The sequence below is a fragment of the Cherax quadricarinatus genome, chromosome 7 (assembly GCF_038502225.1).
Source record: "Cherax quadricarinatus isolate ZL_2023a chromosome 7, ASM3850222v1, whole genome shotgun sequence".
Classification (NCBI taxonomy): Eukaryota; Metazoa; Arthropoda; class Malacostraca; order Decapoda; family Parastacidae; genus Cherax; species Cherax quadricarinatus.
In genome coordinates, this window is record NC_091298.1 from 63,181,274 (window position 1) to 63,208,411 (window position 27,138).

At 42.8% G+C, this 27,138-nt stretch overlaps 2 protein-coding genes across 3 annotated transcripts in view; both read left to right on the forward strand.

Annotated features, from left to right (window-relative positions):
* LOC128687056 (synaptonemal complex protein 1) overlaps positions 1–27,138 on the forward strand; it is a 361,887-nt gene that overhangs the window by 242,864 nt on the left and 91,885 nt on the right. The gene's annotated exons all lie outside the window — the stretch shown is intronic.
* The window catches only part of LOC128686932 (isocitrate dehydrogenase [NADP], mitochondrial), a 46,980-nt gene that overhangs the window by 12,304 nt on the left and 7,538 nt on the right, over positions 1–27,138 (forward strand). Inside the window, exons 2-4 of the mRNA XM_053774221.2 lie at positions 23,115–23,230; positions 25,295–25,439; positions 26,630–26,829. Of these exons, the coding sequence (XP_053630196.1) occupies positions 23,115–23,230; positions 25,295–25,439; positions 26,630–26,829 (461 nt within the window). The remainder of the gene's footprint in view (positions 1–23,114; positions 23,231–25,294; positions 25,440–26,629; positions 26,830–27,138) is intronic.

Consider the following 27,138-nt stretch of genomic DNA (forward strand, 5'->3'; position numbering starts at 1 on the left):
ACAGGCCTTGCTGCCATAAGGGGAATTACCAATAGGCACCTGGTTGTCTTCAGAAGAGAGCTGAACAAATAACTAGTCAGTGCCGGATCAGCCGGGCTGTGGTTCGTACGTTGGACTACGTGCGGCCATCAGTAACAGCTTCGTTGATCAGGCTCTGATCCACCAGGAGGCCTAGTCATGGACCGGGCCGCGGGGGCGTTGATCCCCGGAATGCCTTCCAGGTAGGTAGACATCAATGATATACTACTATATAGAAAGCCGCTTGTTATGTAGAGCATTTCCCGCAAATTAGGTCACTTATCCCAGGATGCGACCCACACCAGTCGACTAACACCCAGGTACCCATTTTGCTGATGGGTGAACAGAGACGGCAGGTGTCCTATGGAAACACGTCTTAATGTTTTCCAGCCGTAACGGGATTTCGAACCCCGGACCTCATTGTGTGTAAGCTGAGTGCGCTAGCGGTCGAGCTAAGGGTTTAGCACATTCCTCTAATGTAATAATCGTCTACAACAGCCGGCTAACATCCCGGTGCGTAGCGGCTGTTAGAATGACATGGGCAACAGGTGTACGGCAACGTGCTCGACCGACGGGTTCCACAAGATGTCCTGTAGCTCGATTCCCAGGAAGGGGGGGCACTGGGCTAAGGTCGGGTCACCGACTGGAAAAGACCCGGGCCGGGACAACACCGGCGAACCTACTATGTTGCTCGATTGCTAGGACACTTAGCTCGCGCACTGAGGTCCACGGTTCGATCCCTGGTACGGGTGAAAACATTAGGACTTATTTTCTCAAGACACCGGCTGTTCCTGTTCACTTAGCAGTAAAATAGGTACCTGGGTGTTAGCCGATTGGTGTGGGTCGCATCCTGGGGACAAAATTGACCTAATTTTCCCGAAATGTTCTCTTTACCGAGGGGTTTTCTATGGAGAAGGATGTCATTGATGTCAACTAGGCCTGTATAACTTGACTCAGGAAATCGTAATGACACGATTGCAAACAAACCATACTCTCTGATCGCGGGTTCTAACCCTGCCCGTGGTATGGTTTAGGCCTGTATACATGTACATGTAGAAATTATTATTATTATTATTATTGCTGCTGCTAATACCAGAATCGAACCTGGGTCTTCCATTGAGGGCCAAAGGTGTTAAAGTTAATGCCATGAATATGAAATCTTTCTTGCCAAGATAGACTAAAAACCCCGAATTTGCTATCTTAGAAAGGTGAGCGCTGCGGGAGGAGCCTTGCAAATAGAAAACTGGAATAATGGGTTGCTGATATGTATTTTTTTTATAGGATTTACACTCCAAAACCACTTTAGTCATTCTCTACTGTGAAGGTGTTTGAACCCTGCCCCCTCCTGTGAAGGTGTTTGAACCCTGCCCCCTCCTGTGAAGGTGTTTGAACCCTGCCCCCTCCTGTGAAGGTGTTTGAACCCTGCCCCCTCCTGTGAAGGTGTTTGAACCCTGCCCCCTCCTGTGAAGGTGTTTGAACCCTGCCCCCTCCTGTGAAGGTGTTTGAACCCTGCCCCCTCCTGTGAAGGTGTTTGAACCCTGCCCCTCATTTGAAGATGTTTGAACCCTACCCCTAGTGTGAAGGCGTTTGAACCCTACCCCTAGTGTAAAGATGTTTGAACCCTGCCCCCTCCTGTGAAGGTGTTTGAACCCTGCCCCTCCTGTGAAGGTGTTTGAATCCTGCCCCCTCATGTAAAAGTGTTCGAACCCTGGCCCCCTGTGAAGGTGTTTGAACCCTACCCCCCTGTGAGGTGTTTGAACCCCCCCCCCCCCCTCGTGAAGATGTTTGAGCCCTACCCCTCGTGTGAAGGTGTCTGAACCCTTCCCCCCCTGTGAAGGTGTTTGAACCCTGCCCCCTGTGAAGGTGTTTGAACCCTGCCCCTCGTGTGAAGGTGTTTGAACCCTGCCCCTCGTGTGAAGGTGTTTGAACCTTTCCCCCTCCTGTGAAGGTGTTTGAACCCTCCCCCCCCCCCCCCCCCGTGAAGGTGTTTGAACTCTGTCCTATGGAAAGGTGTTTGAACCATCTTTACGTGAGCCAATGCCCCCTACTACTAAATGTGAAAAATACGTGGTCGTCTCTTATCAAAATGTGCGCTAGGTTCCAATGTATATATCCTGGATGTGAACAGTACGAGCCGGCTGCTGCCTACGTGACTTTAAGGCTGTGTTGGTGCTGTGGCTGGTGTAGATGGGGACGGGGGAACTCCGTTAGGTACCCTGGATACTCTCCCTCCTCTTCCCCTCCCTCACGTTCCTCCACTCCTTCCCCGCCTCTCTCCCTTTACGCCACCCTAGTGAGGGGGGGGGGGTCTTCAGGTCGAAGAATTAGTTTGGCTCTTTCTTAGCATGGACCCCAATGGAAATTCGTCACTTCGTCTGACTTTTGGGTTATCCTAGGCAATCTACACACATGCTGCTATGATGCAATAAGATCGCAGTAAATAGGTGATATCACAGTATGCAGAATAACCAATGGGAAAAAAAGTGAAAACAAATTCCTTGATAATGTGAGAAATCACGAAAACGCTTAGAATTTCACTATTTTTTTTCAGTGGTTATTTTGCTTATGCTACTATGGAAGATAATTTATGTAACTATTTGTGTACCTGAATAAACTTACTAATCGAGCCTGATTGCTTCCATTTCCCAGGTACTGTACCATGTACGTAATTTTTAGCGTCCCGGACACTTATGGTGTTTTCTCTTAGTGTACCAATGGCGCCCCTACTTTTTATTGGCGGCATTTTGCATCGCCTGCCCAGTCTTTTACTTTCGTAGGGAGTGATTTCTGTGTGCAGATTTGGGACCATTCCTTCCAAGATTTTCCAAGTGTAGATTATGATATATCTCTCCCTCCTGCGTTCCAACGAGTACAAGTCAAGTGCTTTCAAGCGTTCCCAGTAGTTAAGGTGCTTGACAGAACTTATACGTGCAGTAAAGGATCTCTGTACACTCTCTAGATCTGCGATTTCACCTGCTTTGTATGGAGATGTTAATGTACAGCAGTATTCCAGCCTAGAGAGAACAAGTGATTTGAAAAGGATCATCATGGGCTTGGCATCTCTCGTTTTGAAAGTTCTCATTATCCTTTATCCCATGAATATAAGTAATTCCTTCCACTCCCTCTTCCCAGTTATTCCCCCCGCATCGCCCCCCTCCCACTTCACTCTTTTACCCTCCCCTCCCCTTTCGGTTCTTTCACACTGTCCTGCCCCTTCCTTTCGCAATCCTATAACTCCTCCCATCCCCACCTCTTACCTTCTCCTCAGATACTTAACTACTAATGGTTTATCATTTAAGTTTTATCCACCAGGGTGTTTTGAAGATAGTGATGTGTGTGCACATTGAGTTCCCTTAGTTGATAAATTAAGACACACAGGCAACACGGGTATCTGTTATGGAAACTTTTTGCCACAGTGGTTACATCACTCCATAATAAAGGTACTCAAGTGTTGCACGTATTTTGTATCAATTTGTCGGTTCTCTGAACCATTTATCTAAAATTCCCTTAGTGTTCGTGATCTAGAAGACAAGGTTAGTTTGGGAAGGTGCATGTTCTTATTTTAAACAAAATTTGATACATTAACAGTGTCCTGCTACCCTTTTTCTATATAATTACTCCAAGGGGGGTGTTGGTTCTTGGAGGAGGGAAAATGGTGTTCGCCCGTCTTCCTGGCCCCACACTTACCCCACTACATGTGGAGTAGATCATCCTGAGATAGTAATTCCTAAGTCATACTAACTCCAGCTGAAGTATTGTAACCCAGGCTGACACATTTCATTACTTCATGTAAGAAACTCGTAATGTGACTGAATATTGCTAGTTTTATGATACCACTGATGTATTCAGTTTAAACATAGTATAATTAATAACACTGACAACGCGGTGACTGTTCGTACCAGGACTTTCAAAGCTGCATGCATATCACAAGCCATGCCTCCCTACAAGGTTACTGTCTACCATCCTGTTATTTTCTTAAGTAAGGCTAGTATTGTTTTCCTGTCGTATTTCCTCACACAGGATAGGAGTTGTACGCGAGGTAATGAAATGCCAGCCTGGATCTCATCTTTAAGGTGGGAAGGACTGAGGCTTGTTTCCCCCACTGACCTTCTTTCCCTGTTTTCGTTTTACTGCTGCCTTTGCTGCTGCCACCACCACCACCACCACCACTACTACTATTAGTCTACTAGTACTGGGTCTCCCTACATGAAGGGTGTTCCGGAGGTTAGCGCCGCTGCGGCCCGGTCCATGACCAAGCCTCACGGTGGATCAGGGCCTGATCAACCAGGCTGTTACTTGCCGCCCTCATGCTAGTTTGTGATGGTTTTTACTGAAGGGTGAAGGTGGATTAGCTTGTTTGTTAGTTACATAATCGTGTATAGAATTGCTGAATGACCTCTTGGTCTTAATGTTTGGTGAATGTTCGTACTGGTGCTGCATGAAAGTTAGCTTCACCCACGTGCTGACCAGCCCTGATATGGGTTAAGTTGTCAACAGTGTAATATATATGCGTGTTAGTCCATTTATAGGCAGGCTCCCTGACCAAGCCTTAAGTCACGTGACTTAATTAAGGCTTGGTCAGGGAGCCTGCCTTTAAAGGGCTAGAACAATGTTTCGTACACAAGTAATACAATGTTGAGTTTCCTAATGGTTAGTTCATTACCAGGCACAGGCGAGTCTTAATCTCATCACAGTAACACCCAACAATGACTGCATAAACAGGAATCAGTTCCCTCTGGTATGAAATGTATACAAATCAATGAAGGGTGGGGGTAGTTGGTCAGATGCACATGGGAGAAAGATGGGGGCGAATGGGTGTTCGTTGCTTTAACTTAGATGCTTCCTCAGTATGGACTCGTTTGTCTACATGCATCTTTGTAGTATGAAGTGTACTGCATTTGTATACTGAAATCGTAATAAAGTTTAATCCAAAGACAGGTCTGGTTGTCAATGGTCCAAGTCGGACTGAAGCGTCGTGGTAAGCTCCCCTCTCCTATGTGCGGGTATTTGTGTATTGTTCCAGTCACGGTATTGTGCCTTTCTGTTCATTTTTCAAGACCTCTTCCTGCATACATGGTAAAGCAGGAGGTGCGAAGGTCTGTAGTGCACCTGGAGCTGAAGTGAATGGGGAGTTTAAAATAAGTAGTGGGACTTTTTTTAATAATTCCCATATGTACTCGCTATTTTTTATCATGGACCTCGCACCTAATCCAGCTCAGGTAACCCAGCGGTCGATGCTGCCGTGGTCCATCATAGGGCCAACCGCTACCTCACTTTCACATATCCATTAGAGTAAACACATCAAGCGACTTCTTCCTGGCAGATTTTATTATTATTATTATTATTATTATTATTATTATTATTATTATTATTATTATTATTATTATTATTATTATTATTATTATTATTATGAAAAGGCAAGCACTAAAACTGTATATTTTCCCAGCAAAATAACGAACAAACCTTTGTTATACTCTAATTATGAAAATGTCTGCAGTACAAGCTTATCCTTGCGAAGCGTCAATTTTATATTTATCAGTCGTTGCTGTGTGTCCAGTCGAAGGCCAGACACAACATTAACTTTGATAGGACGTGTGCTTGATGTACAGGAGTCTTGGGAGTTTTATTAAGCTAAGAGCTATACAAGCACTTCATTAAGCTTACTTGCCCACTGCAGGTCCAGGTCACATTCACAAGTTTTTCAAGGCTGGTTTTGCTAATTCCTAGGGTCCCTGGATACCTGGAGGTTACCTGGGGTCACTTCCGGAGGTCATCGCTCAGTGGCAATTCGAAAAATGCACTATACATGTACCCTTTACATATTGACACTAACAGCAGGTATGCAGTTATCACGTTGCCCCGCCCCTTTTAACTCTAGGCCCACAAGTCTTAACATTAGTCTAAAGGTTCCTGGTTACCTGGAGGTTATTCCGGGGATCAACGCCCCCGCGGCCCGGTCCATGACCAGGCCTCCCGATGGATCAGGGCCTGATCAACTAGGCTGTTACTGCTGGCCGCACGCAGTCCGACATACGAGCCACAGCCCGGCTGATCCGGCACTGACTTTAGGTATCTGTCCAGCTCTCTATTGAAGGCAGCCAGGGGTTTATTGACAATTCCCCTAATGCTTGATGGGAGGCTGTTGAACAGTTTTGGGCCCCGGACACTTATGGTGTTTTCCCTTAGTGTACCAATGGCGCCCCTACTTTTTATTGGGGGCATTTTGCATCGCCTGCCCAGTCTTTTACTTTCGTAGGGAGTGATTTCTGTGTGCAGATTTGGGACCATTCCTTCCAAGATTTTCCAAGTGTAGATTATGATATATCTCTCCCTCCTGCGTTCCAACGAGTACAAGTAAAGTGCTTCCAAGCGTTCCCAGTAGTTAAGGTGCTTGACAGAACTTGTATGTGCAGTAAAGGATCTCTGTACACTCTAGATCTGCGATTTCACCTGCTTTGAATGGAGATGTTAATGTACAGCAGTATTCCAGCCTAGAGAGAACAAGTGATTTGAAAAGGATCATCATGGGCTTGGCATCTCTCGTTTTGAAAGTTCTCATTATCCATCCTATCATTTTCTTTGCACGTGCGATCCTTGAAAGTGAGATCCTCAGACATTACTACTCCCAGGTCCCTTACATTATTTTTCCGCTCTATTGTATGGCCGGAGTCAGTAGTATACTCTGTTCTAGTTATTATCTCCTCCAGTTTTCCATAACGGAGTAGTTGGAATTTGTCCTCATTGAACATCATATTGTTTACCGTTGCCCACTGGAAAACTTTGTTTATATCTTCTTGGAGGTTAACCGCGTCCTCAGCAGATGACAGCCTCATGCAGATCCTAGTATCATCCGCAAAGGATGATACGGTGCTGTGGTGTATATCTCTGTCTGATATGAGGATAAGGAATAAGATGGGGGCGAGTACTGTGCCTTGTGGAACAGAGCTCTTCACTATGGCAGCCTCCGATTTAACTCTGTTGACCACTACTCTTTGTGTTCGATTTGTTAGGAAGTTGAAGATCCATCTCCCCACTTTCCCAGTTATTCCTTTAGCACGTATTTTATGGGCTATTACGCCATGATCGCATTTGTCAAATGCTTTTGCAAAATCTGTGTATATTACATCTGCATTCTGATTTTCTTCCAGTGCATCCAAGGCCATGTCATAGTGATCCAGTAGTTGTGAGAGGCAGGAGCGACCTGCCCTGAACCCATGTTGCCCTGGATTGTGCAGATTTTGGGAATCCAGGTGATTTGCAATCCTGCTTCTTAGCACTCTTTCAAAGATTTTTATGATGTGGGACGTCAGAGCTATTGGTCTATAGTTCTTAGCTAATGCTTTGATGCCACCTTTATGGAGTGGGGCTATATCCGTTGTTTTAAGTGACTGTGGAATTTCACCCATGTCCAAGCTCCTCCTCCATAGTGTACTTAGGGCACGCGAGAGGGGTTTCTTGCAGTTCTTAATGAAAACAGAGTTCCACGAGTCTGGGCCCGGGGCTGAGTGCATAGGCATGTTGTCAATGGCTTTTTCGAAATCTATTGGAGTTAGGGTAATGTCGGAAATCTGGCATACATTTATGGAGTTTTGAGGCTCATTCATGAAGAAATCATTTGGGTCGTCGATCCTCAGACCGATTAGTGGTTCACTAAACAGAGTCGTACTGGGATTTCAATATTTCACTCATTTCCTTGTCATCTGTGCAAGTCCCATCCTGTCTGAGTAAGGGCCCGATACTAGATGTGGTATTTGCCTTGTTTTTGGCATATGAAAAGAAATATTTTGAATTTCTTTCAATTTCACTAATAACTTTAAGCTCCTGCCTCTCCTGGTTCCTGTAAGAGTCATTTAGCTTAAGTTCGATAGTTTCCACTTCCCTGGTCAGAGCCTCCTTTCGTGTATCAGATATTCTAGCACTCCTGAGGGGCTCAGTGACTCTTCGTCGTCTTCTGTAGAGGGAGCGTCTTTTTCTCTCCAGTTTACTCCTGCTCTTCTTTCTTAGGGGAATATGCCTAGAACATGCTTCCCCCCTCCCACCCTTTTCCAATATTTCCATCCTTACCCATCCTTCTTCCTTACCCATCTTACCAAAGCTCTGGTCATAAGAAGCGAAGGGACCATGAGAAAGTTTCCTAACACTTACAATCCCTATTCACTTAGTAACGGATCTGGGTACTTATTTCTACTGCTAAGTGAACGGGGATTGTAAATGTCAGGAAAGTTTCCCATACTTTCTACAGGCATGGGACCGGGTAGATTGTGAAGCAAACGCTTTGACCCCTCAAGGTAAGTACTACCCCTACCCGTTATGAGGTGCAAGAACAGGATCTACACCCTTCCCTCGTCATGGTGGTGTGGCTACTAACTTTATAATTTTACCTGGGCAAGATGAAGGCAGTCCTGAGTACTGATGACGAGAAGCGAATTTTTTCTAGTCATATACGTATTGTTTATTCTGTTATAAAATAATGCCGGGGGGGGGGATTGCTGTCAAAATAACCTGAGATCTAATTCAAAGGGAACTGGGAATTCAATTTAAACAAAAAGATTGTAGTGACACACTTTGATAGTTGTATCGAGCAGTTGATGGCAACTATGGCGTCGCGTCCTTGTACATCAGCTGACTAGTGTACATTTTAAAGTGTTATCCAGTATTGGTAAGCCATCAATCTCTCAAAGACCCCCATGGAATTAAGTCACTTTTTTTGGGTTATCCTACGTTACCTACCTGAAGTATAATTTGTGTACCTATACTTAAACTTACTGCCCGAAATGCACAGCTTGTTTGTGGTTTTCTTTTGTGCTGAACAATATTTTATTACAAGTAAACTATATTTTGTTAACTGCACAAAGGAATAGTTTGTACTTCCATGGCCTTTCAAAGGAGCTGACTGGTGTACCTGACCAGTGTCCAGCACTGGAAAGCTATCGGTCGCTACTACCGTGGCCAGTATATTGTCAACGGTCAGCTCACTTTCCTGTAAATAACTAAAAAAAGGCACAATACCGTGGCTGGAACAATACACAAATAACCCACACATAGAAGAGGAACTTACGACGACGTTTCGGGCCGACTTGGCCCGAAACGACGTCGTAAGCTCCTCACTTTCCCATGTAATCTTAACGCAGTTTTGCCAGTTTCCCTCTTATGATGAAGATCCGTGTCAGGTAATTTCTACTAAAAAACTGTTCTAAGAAAACCCACATTCTGTTTTTCAACCCACTCTGACCACCAGGATAATTGAACAGATTTTAATGTTTCCCGGATACACTAAGCCTCTTAGACCAGACGTATTGCGGCCTTGTTTAAATATTACAAATTTTCAGGAAACTTTAATAAATTAACGTTGAGTATGATAAAATTGCTCAATGAGATAGGATACGTTGTAGTCTCGCGGCACTGAGGTCAATGCCAAGGGGGCTGAAGCCCCCCACCACCAAATATGCCGAGGTGCCTGCAGGGACCTCGGAGAGCTTTAAATGGGGTCTTTAGATATTACTAATTTAATGTTTTTTTTAATTGATGCTGATTATTTTAACTTTGGGTGATTGTGCTGAACATTTGTGGCCTTTTCATTTGATCCTAGTTATTTTATGTTTTTTTTTTTTGTCTTAAGTGTTGTGACGTGGGTGTTGAACATGCTCCGTAAATGTTACTACTACGACTTACTATTATGACTACTGCTACTAATAAAAATAAAACTGCTTAATTAAAAGCAAATCTCTCTGCCCCTTCTTCCAACCAGATTACTACTCTGTCCCTCCTACATAAAACCTCTGGAGTTGCCCCCTGAGTCCACGTGTGATCAACGTGCGACACCCAGCTGCCAAAAAAGTGTCGCATCTATTTTAACTGGCTTGTTTGTGGTTCAGTAAGAGTTAATTCAAGCCTACCTAAGGAACTAGACTTACCTGCCTTTCCTTGGATGAAACCTGAATGCTTACATCCCCCTCAAGGAAGGTTCCTTGATGTTGGTGAGGGGCTCTTGATCTAGGGAATTGGGTCTGTGCTCCGGTTTCCTGAATTAAACCTGAACACCTTCCACATCCTTCCCCAGGCGCTGTATAATCCTACGGGTTTAGTGCTCCCTCTTGATTATAATAATGAATTCTCCCCATTCCTTAGGTGCAGTATGGCCCATACGGATTTACCTCTTGCCTCAGATTATACTGCTAACCGGGAATTTTCATTTTGTTCATTACCCCCCCCCCCAATACTTATCCTGTCAGATGTTAATTTTGTAATTTGCTTATTGGTTAACTGCTTGAACTTAGATTTTTGTTGTTGTTAAATTACTGTAAACTACTCTAAAATACGTTTGCTTAAATCTGTGCTGCTAACATTATTCAGAAATGGATAAGTGTAACATAAGTCTACTGTATTTTGAGGACGTGTCGTAGATAAGATAAGATTTCGTTCGGATTTTTAACCCCGGAGGGTTAGCCACCCAGGATAACCCAAGAAAGTCAGTGCGTCATCGAGGACTGTCTAACTTATTTCCATTGGGGTCCTTAATCTTGTCCCCCAGGATGCGACCCACACCAGTCGACTAACACCCAGGTACCTATTTGCTGCTAGGTGAACAGGACAACAGGTGTAAGGAAACGTGTCGAATGTTTCCACCCGCCGGGAATCGAACCCGGGCCCTCCGTGTGTGAAGCGGGAGAAACCATACCCCCGGCCGGGATTGAACCCGCGGTCATAGAGTCTCAAAACTCCAGCCCGTCGCGACGGGCTGGAGTTTTGAGACTCTATGACCGCGGGTTCAATCCCGGCCGGGGGTATGGTTTATTTGCAATCGTGTCATTACGATTTCTTGAGTCGTGAAGCGGGAGCTTTAGCCACCAGGCCACCGGGCCTTGGATCCTTGGATCGTTTCTGTATGGCTGATGATGCTTATTCTCTGTTTATATCCATAGACTGTACTGTGGTTCAATAGCTTGCAGAATGGCCTTTTGTAATATATTTTTTAATTTGTATATAATTTTGGTGATGGTAGGTTTGTCTTAACAGTGTGTTCGTGGTATGCAAGGAAATATGCTAAATAAGACAAGCAATTTACGGCATTTATGGAGATAGATGTTCATCCATTGGACGAAAGATCTTTGTAAATGCCACAATCATTTTTTTACCACTAATACTTAAGAAAATATGCTTCATAATTAATACTAGACTAGGTCTAAGGAGTGATAGGAGTTGGTCTAAATGTCCAGTTTGGTGAATGTGTAATTCAGGCATACAAGACAATTAAGTACTGTACATTAATCTAGTATAAGGCTTTTGATAAGGTTGGTGTTTATATCCTCAGTCACTGACATGCACAATAGGTCAAGCATAGATTGTGGTGCGAGTTTTTTATTCACTTGCATCACTGAATATATTAATCTAGTTTAAGCCGTCAACAACCTGGTTTACCTTACTCATAACTTTCCAAACCTGCAGGTTGTATGCACTTCTGATGGTTCGGCCTAATTTGGTCAGACACTATTGTTGGGTATTAAGATACTACATTAGATTAGATCTTCCTTTGGCTAAGAAGTCTGTTAGAACATAATACTACCTTGTTTAATCCGTACTACAGCTTTTTACTTTGGTGACTGCATACTGGAAATAAGGGTGAGAATGTGATTGCATGAGAAAGGGAGATTGGAGAGTATATTACATTCTATATCTAGGATATCTACAGAGGACTATATTACATTCTATATCTAGGATATCTACAGAGGACTAACTACAGTAACTGCCTCTATAGATAGGTATAGCTATTAATAAGAAAGTTTGGATTGAATCACTGGTGTAACACTGAAGCCCTGAGAGATCCAGTCATCTGGTTGTGGGTAGTTTGTAAATTAGCACAAGTTTACAGTGTTTACAGCTTCCTCCCCAACTCAAGGTTACCTTAAGGTAGTGGGGTTTGAGCAGTAGTAGGGCAAGTACCATCTGTCCTCGGGTACTTTAGAACCCATCAACTTTACCCTCATCCTTTCTGAATGTGGCAAGGATTTCCTTACTAGTCAAATTTGCTTCTGGAGAAAGTGAACGGTAACAGTGGCTCTCTGTAAATGCTCCTCACTACTGTAGTGCTGTAGTATGCACAAATAACCCACACGTAGGAGAACGTAACTAATGAAATTTCGGTCCGACTTGTACCAGAACTTTGTCTTAAGTTTCATCTATGTAGGGGCTTTGTGGAAAATACTGTATATATTTTCCGGAAATACAGTATTTATATGTAAATAGATGGCCATACTGTATTTAATAATATTTGTCATAGAAAACGGAAAGCCTGCGTCTGCGCAGACGGGACTCGCCATCTTGGTTTTGAATTTTGTACAAACGTTGGTGTAATGGGAAGAATTTTTCGTACTCTAGAGGTTAAAATTGTGTTGGCACCTCTCAAATAGGAGGCGAAATTGGTGGATGTGCATTCCTGCATAACTTGAGATATCAGACGACTGGACAAGACAGCTCCAGGAACCGCAGATAAGCTCTAGATTTGTGTGTAATTCTGGCCAGCATTATTTTCATAGATTTAGTTAGTGAGGTTTTCTGAGTATGATGCACATTAATCTCCAGTCAAATTGGTGAGTGATATTAAGATATATTTTCCTTCTGTTATGTAATTGTGTATATATATAACCATTTATTATTTTTAATATACAGTCCACAAATTTATATATTTACCAGTATTCCTGGTGTATGTATATTTCATTTAATAGGTCCAGAGCAAGTTGTGGCTATGACAGTGGTAGGTATCGAAGGGGGACATTTTTTGCGACCTAGGTGTCCCAAATTCCTACTTGTCTATGTAACATTGATAAATAATAATTATCTATCATTTATCGTTATGTACATAATTAGTTACATTCAGATAAATGCAATTTTCCACAGGCTATTTGTGTATTGTTCCAATCATGTTGTAGTAGTTATTGCACCACCAAAGAGGCTTGGATAATTATATAGTACTACAACTGAATGTCTGCAGATCCAGGAGTGGTACTTAAATATAAAACTCTTATCCTACTTTCTGGTTTGCCCTCTCAAATTGTATAATTTGAATGGTTTAAACAGGACGTTTTGCTAAGCTTTATCTAGTTAATTTTAAAAAAGTCATTTGGATGTATATGTTGTGAAAAATTATTATGCGAGCAAATCACGTGCAGGAGGTTTACAGGGCATTACCTGAATTACCACCTGCAAGTAATCTGGGTGAGGTAAGTGGTTCTTAGTCACATTAGGTCAGTGAACTGCAACTCCTTAGATTGTCCACTTCCTCACCATTCTCACAAAAAGCTAGACCTGACATTAAATTAATAATTGTAATATTAAAACCAGCTACTCTGGTAATTAGTTATGTGGACGGTATAGGATTAAGCTTGATAAATTAGACACATATGCAACTCTTGGGTATCTTTATTGAGGAAACGTTTCGCCACTGGCTTCATCAGTCCATACGTAGGAGAAACTTGAAGAACAGGAGGAGAATGAGGTAATCAGTCCCTCAACCTTGAGTCGATGTGTTCAGTCCATCAATCTTGAATAGATTCTATTCAAGATTGATGGACTGAACACATCGACTCAAGGTTGAGGGACTGATTACCTCATTCTCCTCCTGTTCTTCAAGTTTCTCCTACGTATGGACTGATGAAACCACTGTGTGGCGAAACGTTTCCTCAATAAAGATACCCAAGAGTTGCATATGTGTCTAATTTATCAACATGTCAGTTCTCTGAACCATTCATCTACAGGATTAAGCTTGCTGGGAACAACAAATATAATTGGTATTAACACTTACCATTTAATTACTGTAGATGGATCACACCACAACACCTGCTTAACAGCTAGTGATCTAAATGCAAAGACTATGGTGAACTTCCCTGCGAGTGATGTTGCACCCCTTGCCATCCACACTCAATTCTTGAGGGCCTGCAAATTTCCTGTCCCAATTCTTCGGCAGGGGACATTGACACGGGTTCCTAATACAAATCCAGGTCGAAACACTCCCATTATGGCCTCGATGACGCCGGATCATTAGAAGATTGTCACAACCGGTGCACACGCATTAAATTCAATACGGCGTTTCCAGTTCTCGCCCAGCTGTTGGTGAGGGCGGACGCAGAGCGTGCGGCTGGTGCCCTCTGGTGTCTGCATTGAGAAGTTTTGTTTTCTCAAGATGGCGGAGTGCAGAAAAAGTCAACACTGTCTGTGTGGAATTGTTGAAAGGTGCAATATATCAGGACACCGCTGATGCCATTCTGCCTCTTGTGATAAGAGATACGTATGGAATCCCACGTGAGGATTTATATGGGATTTCTTTGAACGGCAACGCGAGAATTTTTGTGAAATTTGTGTCTGCTGCATATGTGAGTGTTGTGGATGCCTTTCAAGAAAAACGGATTGTAATCAACGCTAGTCTGGAGGTGCGCCTGCGTGATGTATCGGCAAGTTATACGTGGGTTCATCTACGTAATATCCCCTTCGAGGCAGACGAGGTGGACATCCGTCGGACTTTTGGGCGCTATGGCACCGTACAAGCTGTCTAAATTGGGCGTTGGTCCCAGGGTTTTTATGCTGGTATGCTCACAGGTTCCTTTTCTATGAAAATAACATTGAGACATCCAATTCCCTCGTTTGTCATGTTGGAGGATTTTCAGACGCAGGTCTACGTAACCTACCCGGGCCAGGTTCGGACGTGCCGACTGTGTGGTGCAACGGGTCATATGGCGGCGTCTTGTGAGCACCGACGAGGGAAACAACGGTCGGACCTGACAGACACTGCATCCAAAGATACGATGGAGGAGGATGAGCTAGCCCATCAGAAGCCCACAATGGTGGACGACGTGCTGCAGGTTTTACCAGCGGATGTAAAGTGGAGTGAAGCAGTGGATGCTGCAGAGGGGATCGTTTCGACGCTACCACCAGCGTTGGAGATCGAGGTGATTGGGTGCGTGGACAGTGCGTCACCTCCGGTGGAAGAGGAGGCACAAACGCCATTGATATTGCCCAGTTTTGAAGACTTAGAGGATCCTCGATAGCCCGGCGACAGAGGGTTTACCGCCTACATTAGCGGTGTCGCCTGTGGTCGACCATGGTCTAGCGGGACGTGTGGGCGGTGAGGAAAGGCGCACGACTTTTACGTCTGTGGTAGTGACGGATGTCGAGGTACATAGAACAGACAGCGATGGGCTTATGGACTATGAGGGAGTGTCACGTAAGAGGCCCAGTACACATGTGGAGGACGATGTCTTAACACTGGGTCAAAGGTCTGGTAAAATGGTGTGGGCTGACGTAGCCAAGGGAGTTAAGGGACCCCCCTTAGAGAAGTTAAGTGGGAGTGTGGGGAAAATGGGCAGGTGCAGCAGTGGCAAGTCCAAGTCAGGTATAAAGGTGATGGGAAAACGAAATGAGAAAACCTAACTAGAGAATTCAAGTGTATAACAATGAATGTCAATGGCCTCAGAGCAGAGGTCAAGAGACGTTGGGTAGAGGTATCGCTCAGACGTATGAATGTTGACGTTTTTTTTTATACAGGAACACAATTTTCGGTGTGGTAGTGAATTACGTGTGGAAGGGTATAAGTGCTATGCGGGAAATTCGGATAATCTCAAGGGTGGGGTTGTGATAGGCATAAGGGAGACCAGCCCTTTTAAGCTTGTAGCATGGGAGTGGGGCGGAGGGGGCCGGGTTGTGCGTGTGGTGGGTTCGTGGGGGAACATTCAGGTAGGTTTCGTGGGAGTATATATGCCAGCGACAACAAATCGACGAGTAAAAGAGGATTTTGTATGCGATGTTTTGGTTTATTTTCTCAGAAGTCTACCCTTAGTTTCTGTTGTGGCAGGTGATTGGAATTGTGTGATCCGGGAAAAAGATGTTGAACTGCGTGGTGGGGGGTGTAATTTAAGGGTTTTACGTGAGGTATTGCAGGCGATTGGTGTAGTGGATGTTGTGGGTAGCGACAGGTGAAATGTGGAACATACGTTTTGTAGAAGGGGTTACGCTGCGCGGTTGGACAGGGTTTATATCACCAACTTAATCCGTAGTGCCAGGGTCGATTGTGTTGATCTGGGTTTCTCAGATCACCGTGGTGTTCTGGTAACACTCAAGTGGGAGGGCGCTATCCGTGTATTTACTAGTTATTGGAAATTAAATGTCAGCTTGTTGCAAGGAGTCGATGCTGTGGAAGCTTTCAGGTTATGGTGGGTTGACTTCTGGAATAACGGGAATGGGATAGAGGATGTTGTAGAGTGGTGGCATTCAAAGGCGAAACATGCAATACAGGGTTTTTATAGATGGTTAGGGAAGGAGGAGGCATGTTATAGATATGGGAAGCAAAAGTATTTAGAGGGACAGCTGCGGGATTATGGTACAGGCGGGAGGTATGACCTAGCGGAAATAGTGCCTACATAGTCAATTATGGGAAATTCAGAATGATAAATTTCAGGCTTTGAGGGTGCGAGCTGGGATTGAGGAGGTGCTTTGGGGGATAAACCCTCTGTTGGGGTTCTGCGTAGTTTCAGAATGAGACGTATGGCGACGACAGTTTTGTCAGTAGTGGTCGGTGATGACTTGGGTGGTTATCATAAAGGACAAAGGCTAGTTACTACTGAGAGCATAGGGACCTATGCAGACCAATGGTTTGAGAGAAAATGGAAGGGTAGAGAGGGGAATCGAGAGGCGAGGGAAGCTTTACTGCGTGGCATAGTGGCAAATTTGAGAGACGTGGATCGAGAGGATATGGAGGGTTGTATATCGGAGGAGGAGGTTTCCAAGGCTGTTCAGGGACAGGCACTGAGGAAATCACCTGGTTGGGATGGGATACCAGGTGATTTTTATGTAGTTCATTGGGAACTGTTAAAACACATGTTGGTTCGACTTTACAATTCAATGAAAACTAGAGGTAGCATGGGCGGTGAAGCGGGGTTGGGTGTTGTAGTATTGGTACCAAAGGCCGAGGTCTGCGAATCTTTGGAGGCATATAGGCCCATCATATTGATGGGGGCGGATTATAAGATTTTTGCGCGTATTTTGGCAAACCGGATGAAACGAGTTTTGGACAAGGTAATATGGGAAGGGCAATACGGGATTCCTGGCCGATCTATGAGAGATGGTCATCGACGCCTCAAAAGTTTCGTGAAAGATTGTAGTGGAGGCGGAGTCGTAGGATTGGATTGGGAAAAGGCTTTTGACAATGTGGATAGGGAAACATTATTAGCTATATTATTGAAGCAGGGTTTCGGGGAAGAAATAGTAGCGTGGGTACGTATGTTATATACGGAGGCACAGGTACGAGTCCAGGTCAATGGGAGGGTGGGGTCCGCGATAGGCATGGGGTGGGGGCTGCGGCAGGGGTGTCCCCTCTCACAGCTTTTGTTTGCCTGTTTGCAGGACCCCTTTTATAGATTGGTAATGGGTGGGGTAGGAGGGGAGGATTGTGCACAGGAAGAAGCAGTAGAAATTTTAGGTTATGTGGACGATACCACCATCTTGGTGCATAGTAGGAATGGTTTAGCATTCATAAATAAGGTTATAAGGTTTTTTAGTGATGCGTCTTCCATGCGCGTTAATAGAGAAAAATCCAAACTTTTGGAGGTGGGGTCCTGGGCGGGCAGGACGTTAGGTACGGAGTATGGGTGGAGAACCGTTGAGCGGATAAAGATCTGTGGTGTGCATTTTTGCAATGACGAACAGGCTGCACGTGCATTTAATTCATCCATTGTAGTTACAGCTGCAATTCGTAGGATGGCGGGATGGAGACCAGGTGATGTAACATTACACCAAAGAGTAATAGTTGTCAATGTACTGGTGTATAGTAAATTATGGTTTGTTTCAGCGGTCTATCCATTGATGACGGACGATGTGTTGCAGTTACAGAGGAAGGTATTGGATTTCATATGGGGTTACCGTAGGCATTGGTTAGGGAAAGACAGTTATGACGCATGTAACTCGGGGAGGTTTGGGGCTAATACCACTACACAGTCGTCTAATGGGCATATATGTACGACAGGAATTCCTAACAAGAGGTGGGGTCAGGGGAGCGAGAGTTGATGCAGTGATGAGGGAGGTTTGACGATGGTGGGTGGGGAAGGACCTCACAAGATGCGAAGTAATGTTACGGCACTTATTGATGGTGCAAAACCCTGTGAGAGTTGAGGCAGGTAAACTAGATAATATAGGTATAACATCGGCAGAAGTTATCGGTGCTGAGGTTTTCCCAGGATATCATTGGAAGACTATATGGCAGGGGTTCAAGAAATTGCGCTTACAACCACGGGTTAGGGAAACTGGTTACAGATTCCTCCACGGGATTTTGGCGTCCAAGGCACAATTGTACATTATGGGAATGACCCAGGATCAGACCTGTGCGTGGTGTGGGTGGCCGGAAACGGCGTTTCATGTCGTATACTTTTGTGACAGTTTACATAAGGTTAGGGATTGGTTCAAGGGTGTTCTCCGACGAGTGGGAGGGGGGGTTCGTCGATGCTTAGAGTTTTGAGTCTTGAAATGGGAGATTGCTCAGATGCTGTACGACGTTGTGTGTCATATTTGGTACTTGACTATTTGTGTCATGGGGTATGCGGGGGCTTAGGGGTGCGATGGTTAGGGGTGCGATGCGTGTCAAGGCGCTGATGTGTCATGTTTATAGGACGAAATGTAGGAATAGAGAGGTATATGGGCAATGCTGGGAGGGAGCTTTTTCGTTGGGGTATAGGAATCTAACGATGGAAACGTTACGGGAGTAATGAGGTGGGGGTAGGTATAATCCCTTGGTGGAGCCTTGGGGTTGGTCTCCCGGGGGGGGGGGGGAGAGAAGAGTTAGTTTTTTTGGCGTCTGGACTGCATGTTTTATTTGGTGTGTATGGTGAATCTGGGTGTAATGTAGGGTGAAGGAAGGGGACCTTGTGTGGTCTGGGGTATAGTGTCTTGCTGGCGTGATTGAGTATCATAGTCTGAGAAAGGGGGGGAGGAGTGGTACTCAGAACCACGGTATGGTTTTCTTATGCTGAGTCATGCTGAACCACTAAGTCACCAACAGAGGCTACGCCGTGTTTAATGTTTGTTTTACAAAATTTTCTAATTTCCCAGGTTGGTGTTAGTTGCATATAGTGTAATTGTTTGGAGTTTTGTAAGGCAATTGTTTTTGAGATGTATTCTGTGTGCACCTGTTAGTACTGGTTTTACTAAGTACATAAGAGTCACAGCAATGTATGTAATGCGACCTGCGAGTCGTAAAGTGTGTGCTGGAAGATTTGTTTTAATTATTGGTAGAAGTTTTAAGTGGGTAAGTCTTAACATGTTTGTTTCAAAAAACACTTCTTTCCTATGTTGTGCTATAATTTATATGATGCGGTCTTCTTGAGTGGTCCATTATTGTGCCAAGTACTGTATATTACATGCCTCTCGATATCTTACTGAAGATATTGACTTCCACTTTTGTTACAAGGTATGGATAGGTAGAAGCACATTTGGTAGTAGGGAATAAATTGGTGGGGTGAAGTGGGATCCTGCCGGGGGGGGGGGGGGGGGTTGATTGACGATTGCTTAGGATAACCATAGTAAAAGTTTGTTTATTACGTCAGTTGTAACTCTATTGTTTATGCCATGCATTATTGTAGCAGTACGATTATTTCCAGTGTATTATGCAGACAAAGATTTTTACATATCGTGGATATTTTTTTTGTGTGTAACCACGGTATAGCTTTGATAAATTAGACACATGTGCAACTCTTGGGTATCTTTATTGAGGAAACGTTTCGCCACGCAGTGGCTTCATCAGTCCATACAGAGTCGATGTGGTCAGTCCATCAATCTTGAATAGAATCATTCTATTCAAGATTGATGGACTGACCACATCGACTCAAGGTTGAGGGACTGATTACCTCATTCTCCTCCTGTTCTTCAAGATTCTCCTTTGTATGGACTGATGAAGCCACTGCGTGGCGAAAAGTTTCCTCAATAAAGATACCCAAGAGTTGCACATGTGTCTAATTTATCAACATGTCGGTTCTCTGAACCATTCATCTACAAACGGTATAGCTTTGTTTTGCAGGGTAGCTCCATTATGTTTTGTTGATATTATGCGTCTTGGTCTGTATCCTAGGAATTGGGAAGGGGTTTTGCTTTTACACAGAATACTGATGTGTGTATGTAATATTGTTTATTGGATAGCAGTCCTGGTAACGCTTTTTCATTTTGATTTATATTGTTGTATGGATTTTATTAATAAAATAAAAAAAAAAATTATTATATTCATTTTTTTCTACATTTAGGAAATTATGTAAAAAGTTTCCACATTTGTATTGTTAGCGTGGGGTGGTTGCCAGGGATAACAATACTGTAGGTTATTAAGAATGAGTGAGCAAACACTAGGCCATATTTGTTAGAAAACTTTGGTCCCGGAACTTTGATCACCAAAAATGACAGAAGGGATGCAGTTTGACATCTTTAAACTATTTGTCGGTATCCAAAGTTCATACCACTGCATGTTATGTTGGTAGGAATGCTGATTTTGTGACAAATTTAGGTTTTGCGGTGGTTTTATTCTGAATATCCTCCCCTTTACCATGGTTTCCTTTAGTAGACGTGATTTTCTCCATAACTGTTGTATAGCTAATTGTGATAATAAGAGTACATGTATGAAAGTGTATAAAAGTTTTTTTTTCCATTAAAATGCCTTAAAATTCAAATGAGTCAAATGATGAGGTATCTTCCCTGACCAGAAAATGTGGTATATTCTCATTTCATGTATATTAATGAGAGTTAAGGTTATTCCTCTTTCTTGGGTTTTCTGTGACGGCTACCATGGTTGAAAATCAATGCATGAATACAAATAATATTTGTAAGGCTTGAACTGGTCTCAGGCAAGGCGCTATCTCATGGTATGTTTTCTTCTTCCCCACCATTTCTGAGACTACCAAATTCGTAGCCAGATGCTGGATTGTCTGTGTAATAGATATGAAAAAATGCAAATTTTGAGTGGCATTGGGCCTAGGGCCTCCTCTGGGCCCAAAATTCTTGTGGCTGCAGACTGCTGTGTACGCTTGTTAATGGTTCAGTTATCAGAGGTTACCGTCTATATAAGGGGACCGTAGTGGATGTTTTCACCCTTTTTTTACTCTTAAAATGCAGTACAATTTGGTTAGTAGTTTAACGCTTCATTTCTAGTATATACCAAGTAGAATATTTAGCGTTTTCTTAATCGTCACTTCTTTAGCTGACACAAATAATTGGTTATTACATTGAGGACCTTGGTTAACAATAATTTTATATTGTAGGTAAGAGATCTAATTTCATGGTATCCGATCATAGAACATTATTTGGTCTTACGTTTTTAGTTTCCCTATGGCTTGCTATTTCTTGTAAAGCATATTGTTCACTTTTATGGAAGAAAAACCTTTCTAGTATCCTTTTGGCATCTGGTTCTTGCTTATAGTTATGGCCTCTTTGTTATATACTAATCTTAAGTTAATCTTTTAAGTTTGCCCGAAATGCTGTGCATACAACGGGGCTTATGGCGTGTACACCCAACTATAATATTCCCCTGCACAACCATGTAATTTGTCAAAATAAACATCTTAATCTTAAGTTGACTGGGTTTGGAAGTCATGGGAGAATGTTAACATTTGTCTCTACATTTTTACATCATTGTAATTTCACTGTGCATGACACATGTGTAGCGGGACAGTTTCTCTGCAAAATTACCTCATATTTTTTAATTAAAGATGGTGACATTGTTGTATTTTCAAGGTTAGTTTAGTTAGTGTGTGCATGTCAGGAAGTTAATGTTAATACCACTGATATTGTGGTGTAGAAGAGATGTTTGGAAGGTTTGGGAATGGCACGAATGTCACTGTTATGCATGGGTAATTATAGTTTAACCAGTTATTGTAATAGTTGAGGGAAACTAGGTGGGGGTGGTGCTGGTGCTGGTGGTAGGTGCCAGGAATAGGAGTTTGAGGTGCCAAATGGGAGAGTGCCAATACTGAAGAGCACGAGCACAGGGCGATGTACTAGTAGATGGATGAGAGAATAGTATCACGTTTATTGCTTTGTGAGAAATTTCAGGAATTACCATTTCCATTTTGTCTACTGAGGCTAATTATATAGTGGGCCACCCTCTAATTGGACTGAATTGTAGATAAATGGTTCCGAGAACCGACAGGATGATGAATTTGTGCAACACTTTGGCATCTCTCTTGCGGAAATGATTTGCCAACCCATTTCTTTTCCAGTCCAATACAGACACAGCAACATACTGGGATCTTGATATAGTGAATTCTATGCTTGTCTAACCTATAAGCATGAAATTCTACCTGTGGATTTTTCCAAGGTGACACTTGCTGCAACTGCTTCACCTCGCCTGTCTAAAATATATAAGCTTCTCTCCACACATGCTATATTTTTGTCACTCCAGGCAGAGGAACTGATTACCCAACTGGATCTGAATTGTTCAGAAAAGCATAGTCATTGCTTAAATTGGCCAGGTCAAGGCATGGAACTGTTCGACTATGAAGGAAAAAAAAAAGATGAAATTCTCCATAAAAGGGGGTGCTGCAAAATTCTTGGAACAAAAAATATAGCCTGGGATGATAAGGAGCCAGAATCCTAAGAAAGAAGCTGGTCCTGATTAGCACATTACAGATATCACCTTGAGATGTCCAATATAATCCCATATTTAGAATAAGTTTTCCTTTCCATTTGGAGATTTGCTACAGCTCTTTCCTGTGTTTTAAGTTTTGTTACCTGTGTTTCTACTCATTCTGGTGCACACCCTGTGCCCAGTTACCTGCTTGCAGGTGCTCTGTATGATTGTGGAGTACATTTTAACTAGTTACCTACAGTTGTAGCCTTTACACTTAGTTGTTGGTGTTAGCCAGCTTTTGTTCCCACTGTGTACAGTATATACATACTCGGGTAACAGCACAGTGCTGATATATCAAATTTTGCTAAACAAATAATATAACTAGTAAGTAAAACGATGTGAAATTACATGTCAATATGTACTCTGTGCTCTTCTGCAGTTTCTACACTTCAGTCACTATTCTATACAGTACTTGATTCAGTATCAGATTTTACAGTGTAATTGCTTTTTCTAGATGGCACTGACAAACGCATTGAGGTGGCAAACCCTGTCGTGGAGCTGGATGGTGATGAGATGACCCGCATCATCTGGGAAAAAATTAAAGAGTACCTCATTTTCCCTTACCTTAAGGTACGTAAAGACTGCTAATTCAAAATTTCATTACCGTGAGGTATTTTCTCATTTTGTGAAAGTTGCCTTTGTATATTTTGGCTGTTTTAATCATGTTAATTTATAGATGTTCTTAAGAGTGCTTGACTTAGCTGTCAGTTGTCAATATCTTATTCGGCGTAATGTGATGGTCTGAGTTTACTTTCAGAATATGTGAACATGTTAAACATTTTCATAAAACATGAAATAAAAAAAATTTGATTGCCTACATGCACTTTTATCTTGGCTTGAATCTAGTATGTACGTATTTTCTTTTTTTATAACAAGTTGGCCGTCTCCCACCGAGGCAGGGTGACCCCAAAATGAAAATCCCCAAAAAGAAAATACTTTCACCATCATTCAACACTTTTACCTCACTCACACATAATCACTATTTTTGCAGAGGTGCCCAGAATACAACAGTTTAGAAGCATATACGCATAAAGATACACAACATATCCCTCCAAACTGCTAATATCCCGAACCCCTCCTTTAGAATGTAGGCATTGTACTTCCCATTTCCAGGACTCAAGTCCAGCTATATAAAAATAACCAGTTTCCCTGAATCCCTTCACTAACTATTACCCTGCTCACAGTCCAACAGCTCGTCAGGTCCCAAATACCATTAGTCTCCATTCACTCCTATCAAACATGCCTGCTGGAAGTCCAAGCCCCTTGCCCACAAAACCTCCTTTACCCCTTTCTTCCAACCTTTTTGAGGATGACCCCTACCACGCCTTCCTTCCCCTACAGATTTATATGCTCTTCATGGCATTCTACTTTGATCCATTCTCTCTAAATGGCCAAACCACCTCGACAACCCCTCTTCAGCCCTCTGACTTGTACTTTTATTAACTCCACACCTTCTCCTAATTTCCACACTTCGAATTTTCTGCATAATATTTACACCACACATTGCCCTTAGACAGGAGATCTCCACTGCCTCCAACTGCCTCCTCGCTGCTGCATTCACAACCCAAGCTTCACACCCATATAAGAGTGTTGGTACTACTATCATACATTCCCTTCTTTACTTCCACAGATAACGTTTTTTGTCTCCACATATACCTCGACGCACTCTCAGTAGTAGTAACCAGTTACCAGTAACCAGTGTACCAGTAGATGACTCACTACCAACCGTCTCTGCCTGAGTCACTGTCTGTATCATATTGTGCTGACCACAGCAGTATTCAAAGACCCCCTCACATATGGGTACTGTGGGCGGCCAGTCAGTTATACGACAGTGAGCAAGGAGATAGGCAGGCTGTGGGCGCTCCCCACATTATCTGTAATTATACGTACTTCCAGCCTACGTGAGTATTACTTTACATTATCCACGTATCGAACTCCCACATGATAAATGGTGGCAGCGGTATAATTACAGATAATGTGGGGAGCGCCCACAGCCTGCCTATCTCCTTGCTCACTCTCGTATCACTGACTGGCCGCCCACAGTACCCATATGTGAGGGGGTCTTTGAATACTGCTGTGGTCAGCACAATATGATACAGACAGTGACTCAGGCAGAGACGGTTGGTAGTGAGTCATCTACTGGTACACTGGTTACTGGTAACTGGTTACTAGTACTGAGAGCACCACTCGCCTTTTTTCCCTCATCAATTACCTCATCCTTCATAAATCCATCTGCCGACACTTCAACTCCCAAATATCTGAAAACATTCACTTCTTCCATACTCCTCCTCTCCAATTTGACATCCAATTTTTTTTTTTCTAAATCATTTGATACCCTCATCACCTTACTCTTTTCTATGTTCACTTTCAACTTTCTACCTTTACACACTCCCAAACTCGTCCACTAGCCTTTGCAATTTTTCTTTAGAATCTCCCATAAGCACAGTATCATCAGCAAAAAGCAACTGTTTCAATTCCCATTCTGTATTTGATTCTCCATAATCATGTACATACAATCTTGCAAAGGCATTATGTAATTTCCTTTATGGTCATAGGTTATAACTTTAATACTTGACTAAAGATGATTTGTCTAAGGGTGTTTTGATATCCATATTTGCAATTGGCTTGTTGCAGATTGATTGTAAGTACTATGATCTGGGCTTACCATACCGTGATCAGACTGACGATCAGGTGACCATAGATTCTGCTCTGGCAATACAGAAATATAATGTTGGCATTAAGTGTGCCACAATCACCCCAGACGAACAGCGTGTTGAAGGTAAGATAAGATGAGATAAGATAAGATTTCGTTCGGATTTTTAACCCCGGAGGGTTAGCCACCCAGGATAACCCAAGAAAGTCAGTGCGTCATTGAGGACTGTCTAACTTATTTCCATTGGGGTCCTTAATCTTGTCCCCCAGGATGCGACCCACACCAGTCGACTAACACCCAGGTACCTATTTGCTGCTAGGTGAACAGGACAACAGGTGTAAGGAAATGTGTCGAAATGTTTCCACCCGCCGGGAATCGAACCCGGGCCCTCCGTGTGTGAAGCGGGAGCTTTAGCCACCGGGCCACCGGTGATTTCTCCTTCCCAATGAGACAAGTACCATGTCAGAACAAGTGCATTAGTCATGACATTACTCTATTTCCACAATATTACTGCCTAGGCCCTTAAATAGTAATCATTTACATCTTATAGTATACTCGGTGCTCAAATTAATTTCCTCTTTAAACCAATATTGGGGACTTCATTTTATCTTATAAATTGGCTCATATTTAAGCATTAATTTTTGAGCCTTTGCTTAAATGTTATTTATATGCAGCACTGCCTAAATTTAATTTACTGACATTTTTAACATCTTTTATAGTCTAATTTCCCCAGTACATTCTTGCATGGTTATCCTTAAGTGGTCTACTTGTAAATGATTCTTGTAAACGAATTGTTGAACTCTTCCAGTTTTAGTGATAATGTACGGCTTTATATCTGTTGCAGTATAACTGTATATATATGTTGTGTTTTTTAAGTCATTGTTAATGATTTGCTGATTTGGATTTATTTGTGCTAATATTTCTGCAAGTAATATGTATGTACTAGGTGAATTTTCATGACTTGAAAAAAAAAATTATATATACCAGTACAGTAAGGTGTCAGCAAATGTTAGCAGTTGTGGTCAGTGACTTAAAAATTGTGGTTTAATATGAGTTGTAGGGATATTAAGTACGAGTCATGTGATGGCAGTATTTGACTAAGCATGAGTTTGAGTTTTGAGTAGAGCAGTATGTTTGTTTCCAGCACATGAAGTGGATTTGTTGCCAATATAGTTTGAATGACACCTTTTAGACTCCATTTCAAATAGTGGCTTAAGCATTAAATATTTAATATCCATGATTTCTTGTCTTGTATGGCTTTTTTTATATTGCTCTCCATTAGGCGTTTCTCCAACAATTCTTCATTTATCTTGCAGAATTCAAGTTAAAAAAGATGTGGCTGAGTCCTAATGGAACCATCCGTAACATTCTGGGTGGCACTGTTTTCCGTGAGCCTATCCTCTGTAAAACAATCCCTCGCCTGGTACCTGGTTGGACTCAAAGCATAGTTATTGGCAGACATGCCCATGGTGATCAATACAAGGCCACTGATGTTGTCATACCTTCTAATGGCACAGTAAGTTTTACTAGTTAATGATTTTAACTGTTTAATACATTTAATCTTCATACACTAAAAAGTTAATTACTGCTAATTTAACTGAAGTACTTTAAAGGAGTGTTTTTTATATGTACACTGGAAGTATTTTTTTTATCACACTGGCCGATTCCCACCAAGGCAGGGTGGCCCGAAAAAGAAAAACTTTCACCATCATTCACTCCATCACTGTCTTGCCAGAAGGGTGCTTTACACTACAGTTTTTAAACTGCAACATTAACACCCCTCTTTCAGAGTGCAGGCACTGTACTTCCCATCTCCAGGACACGA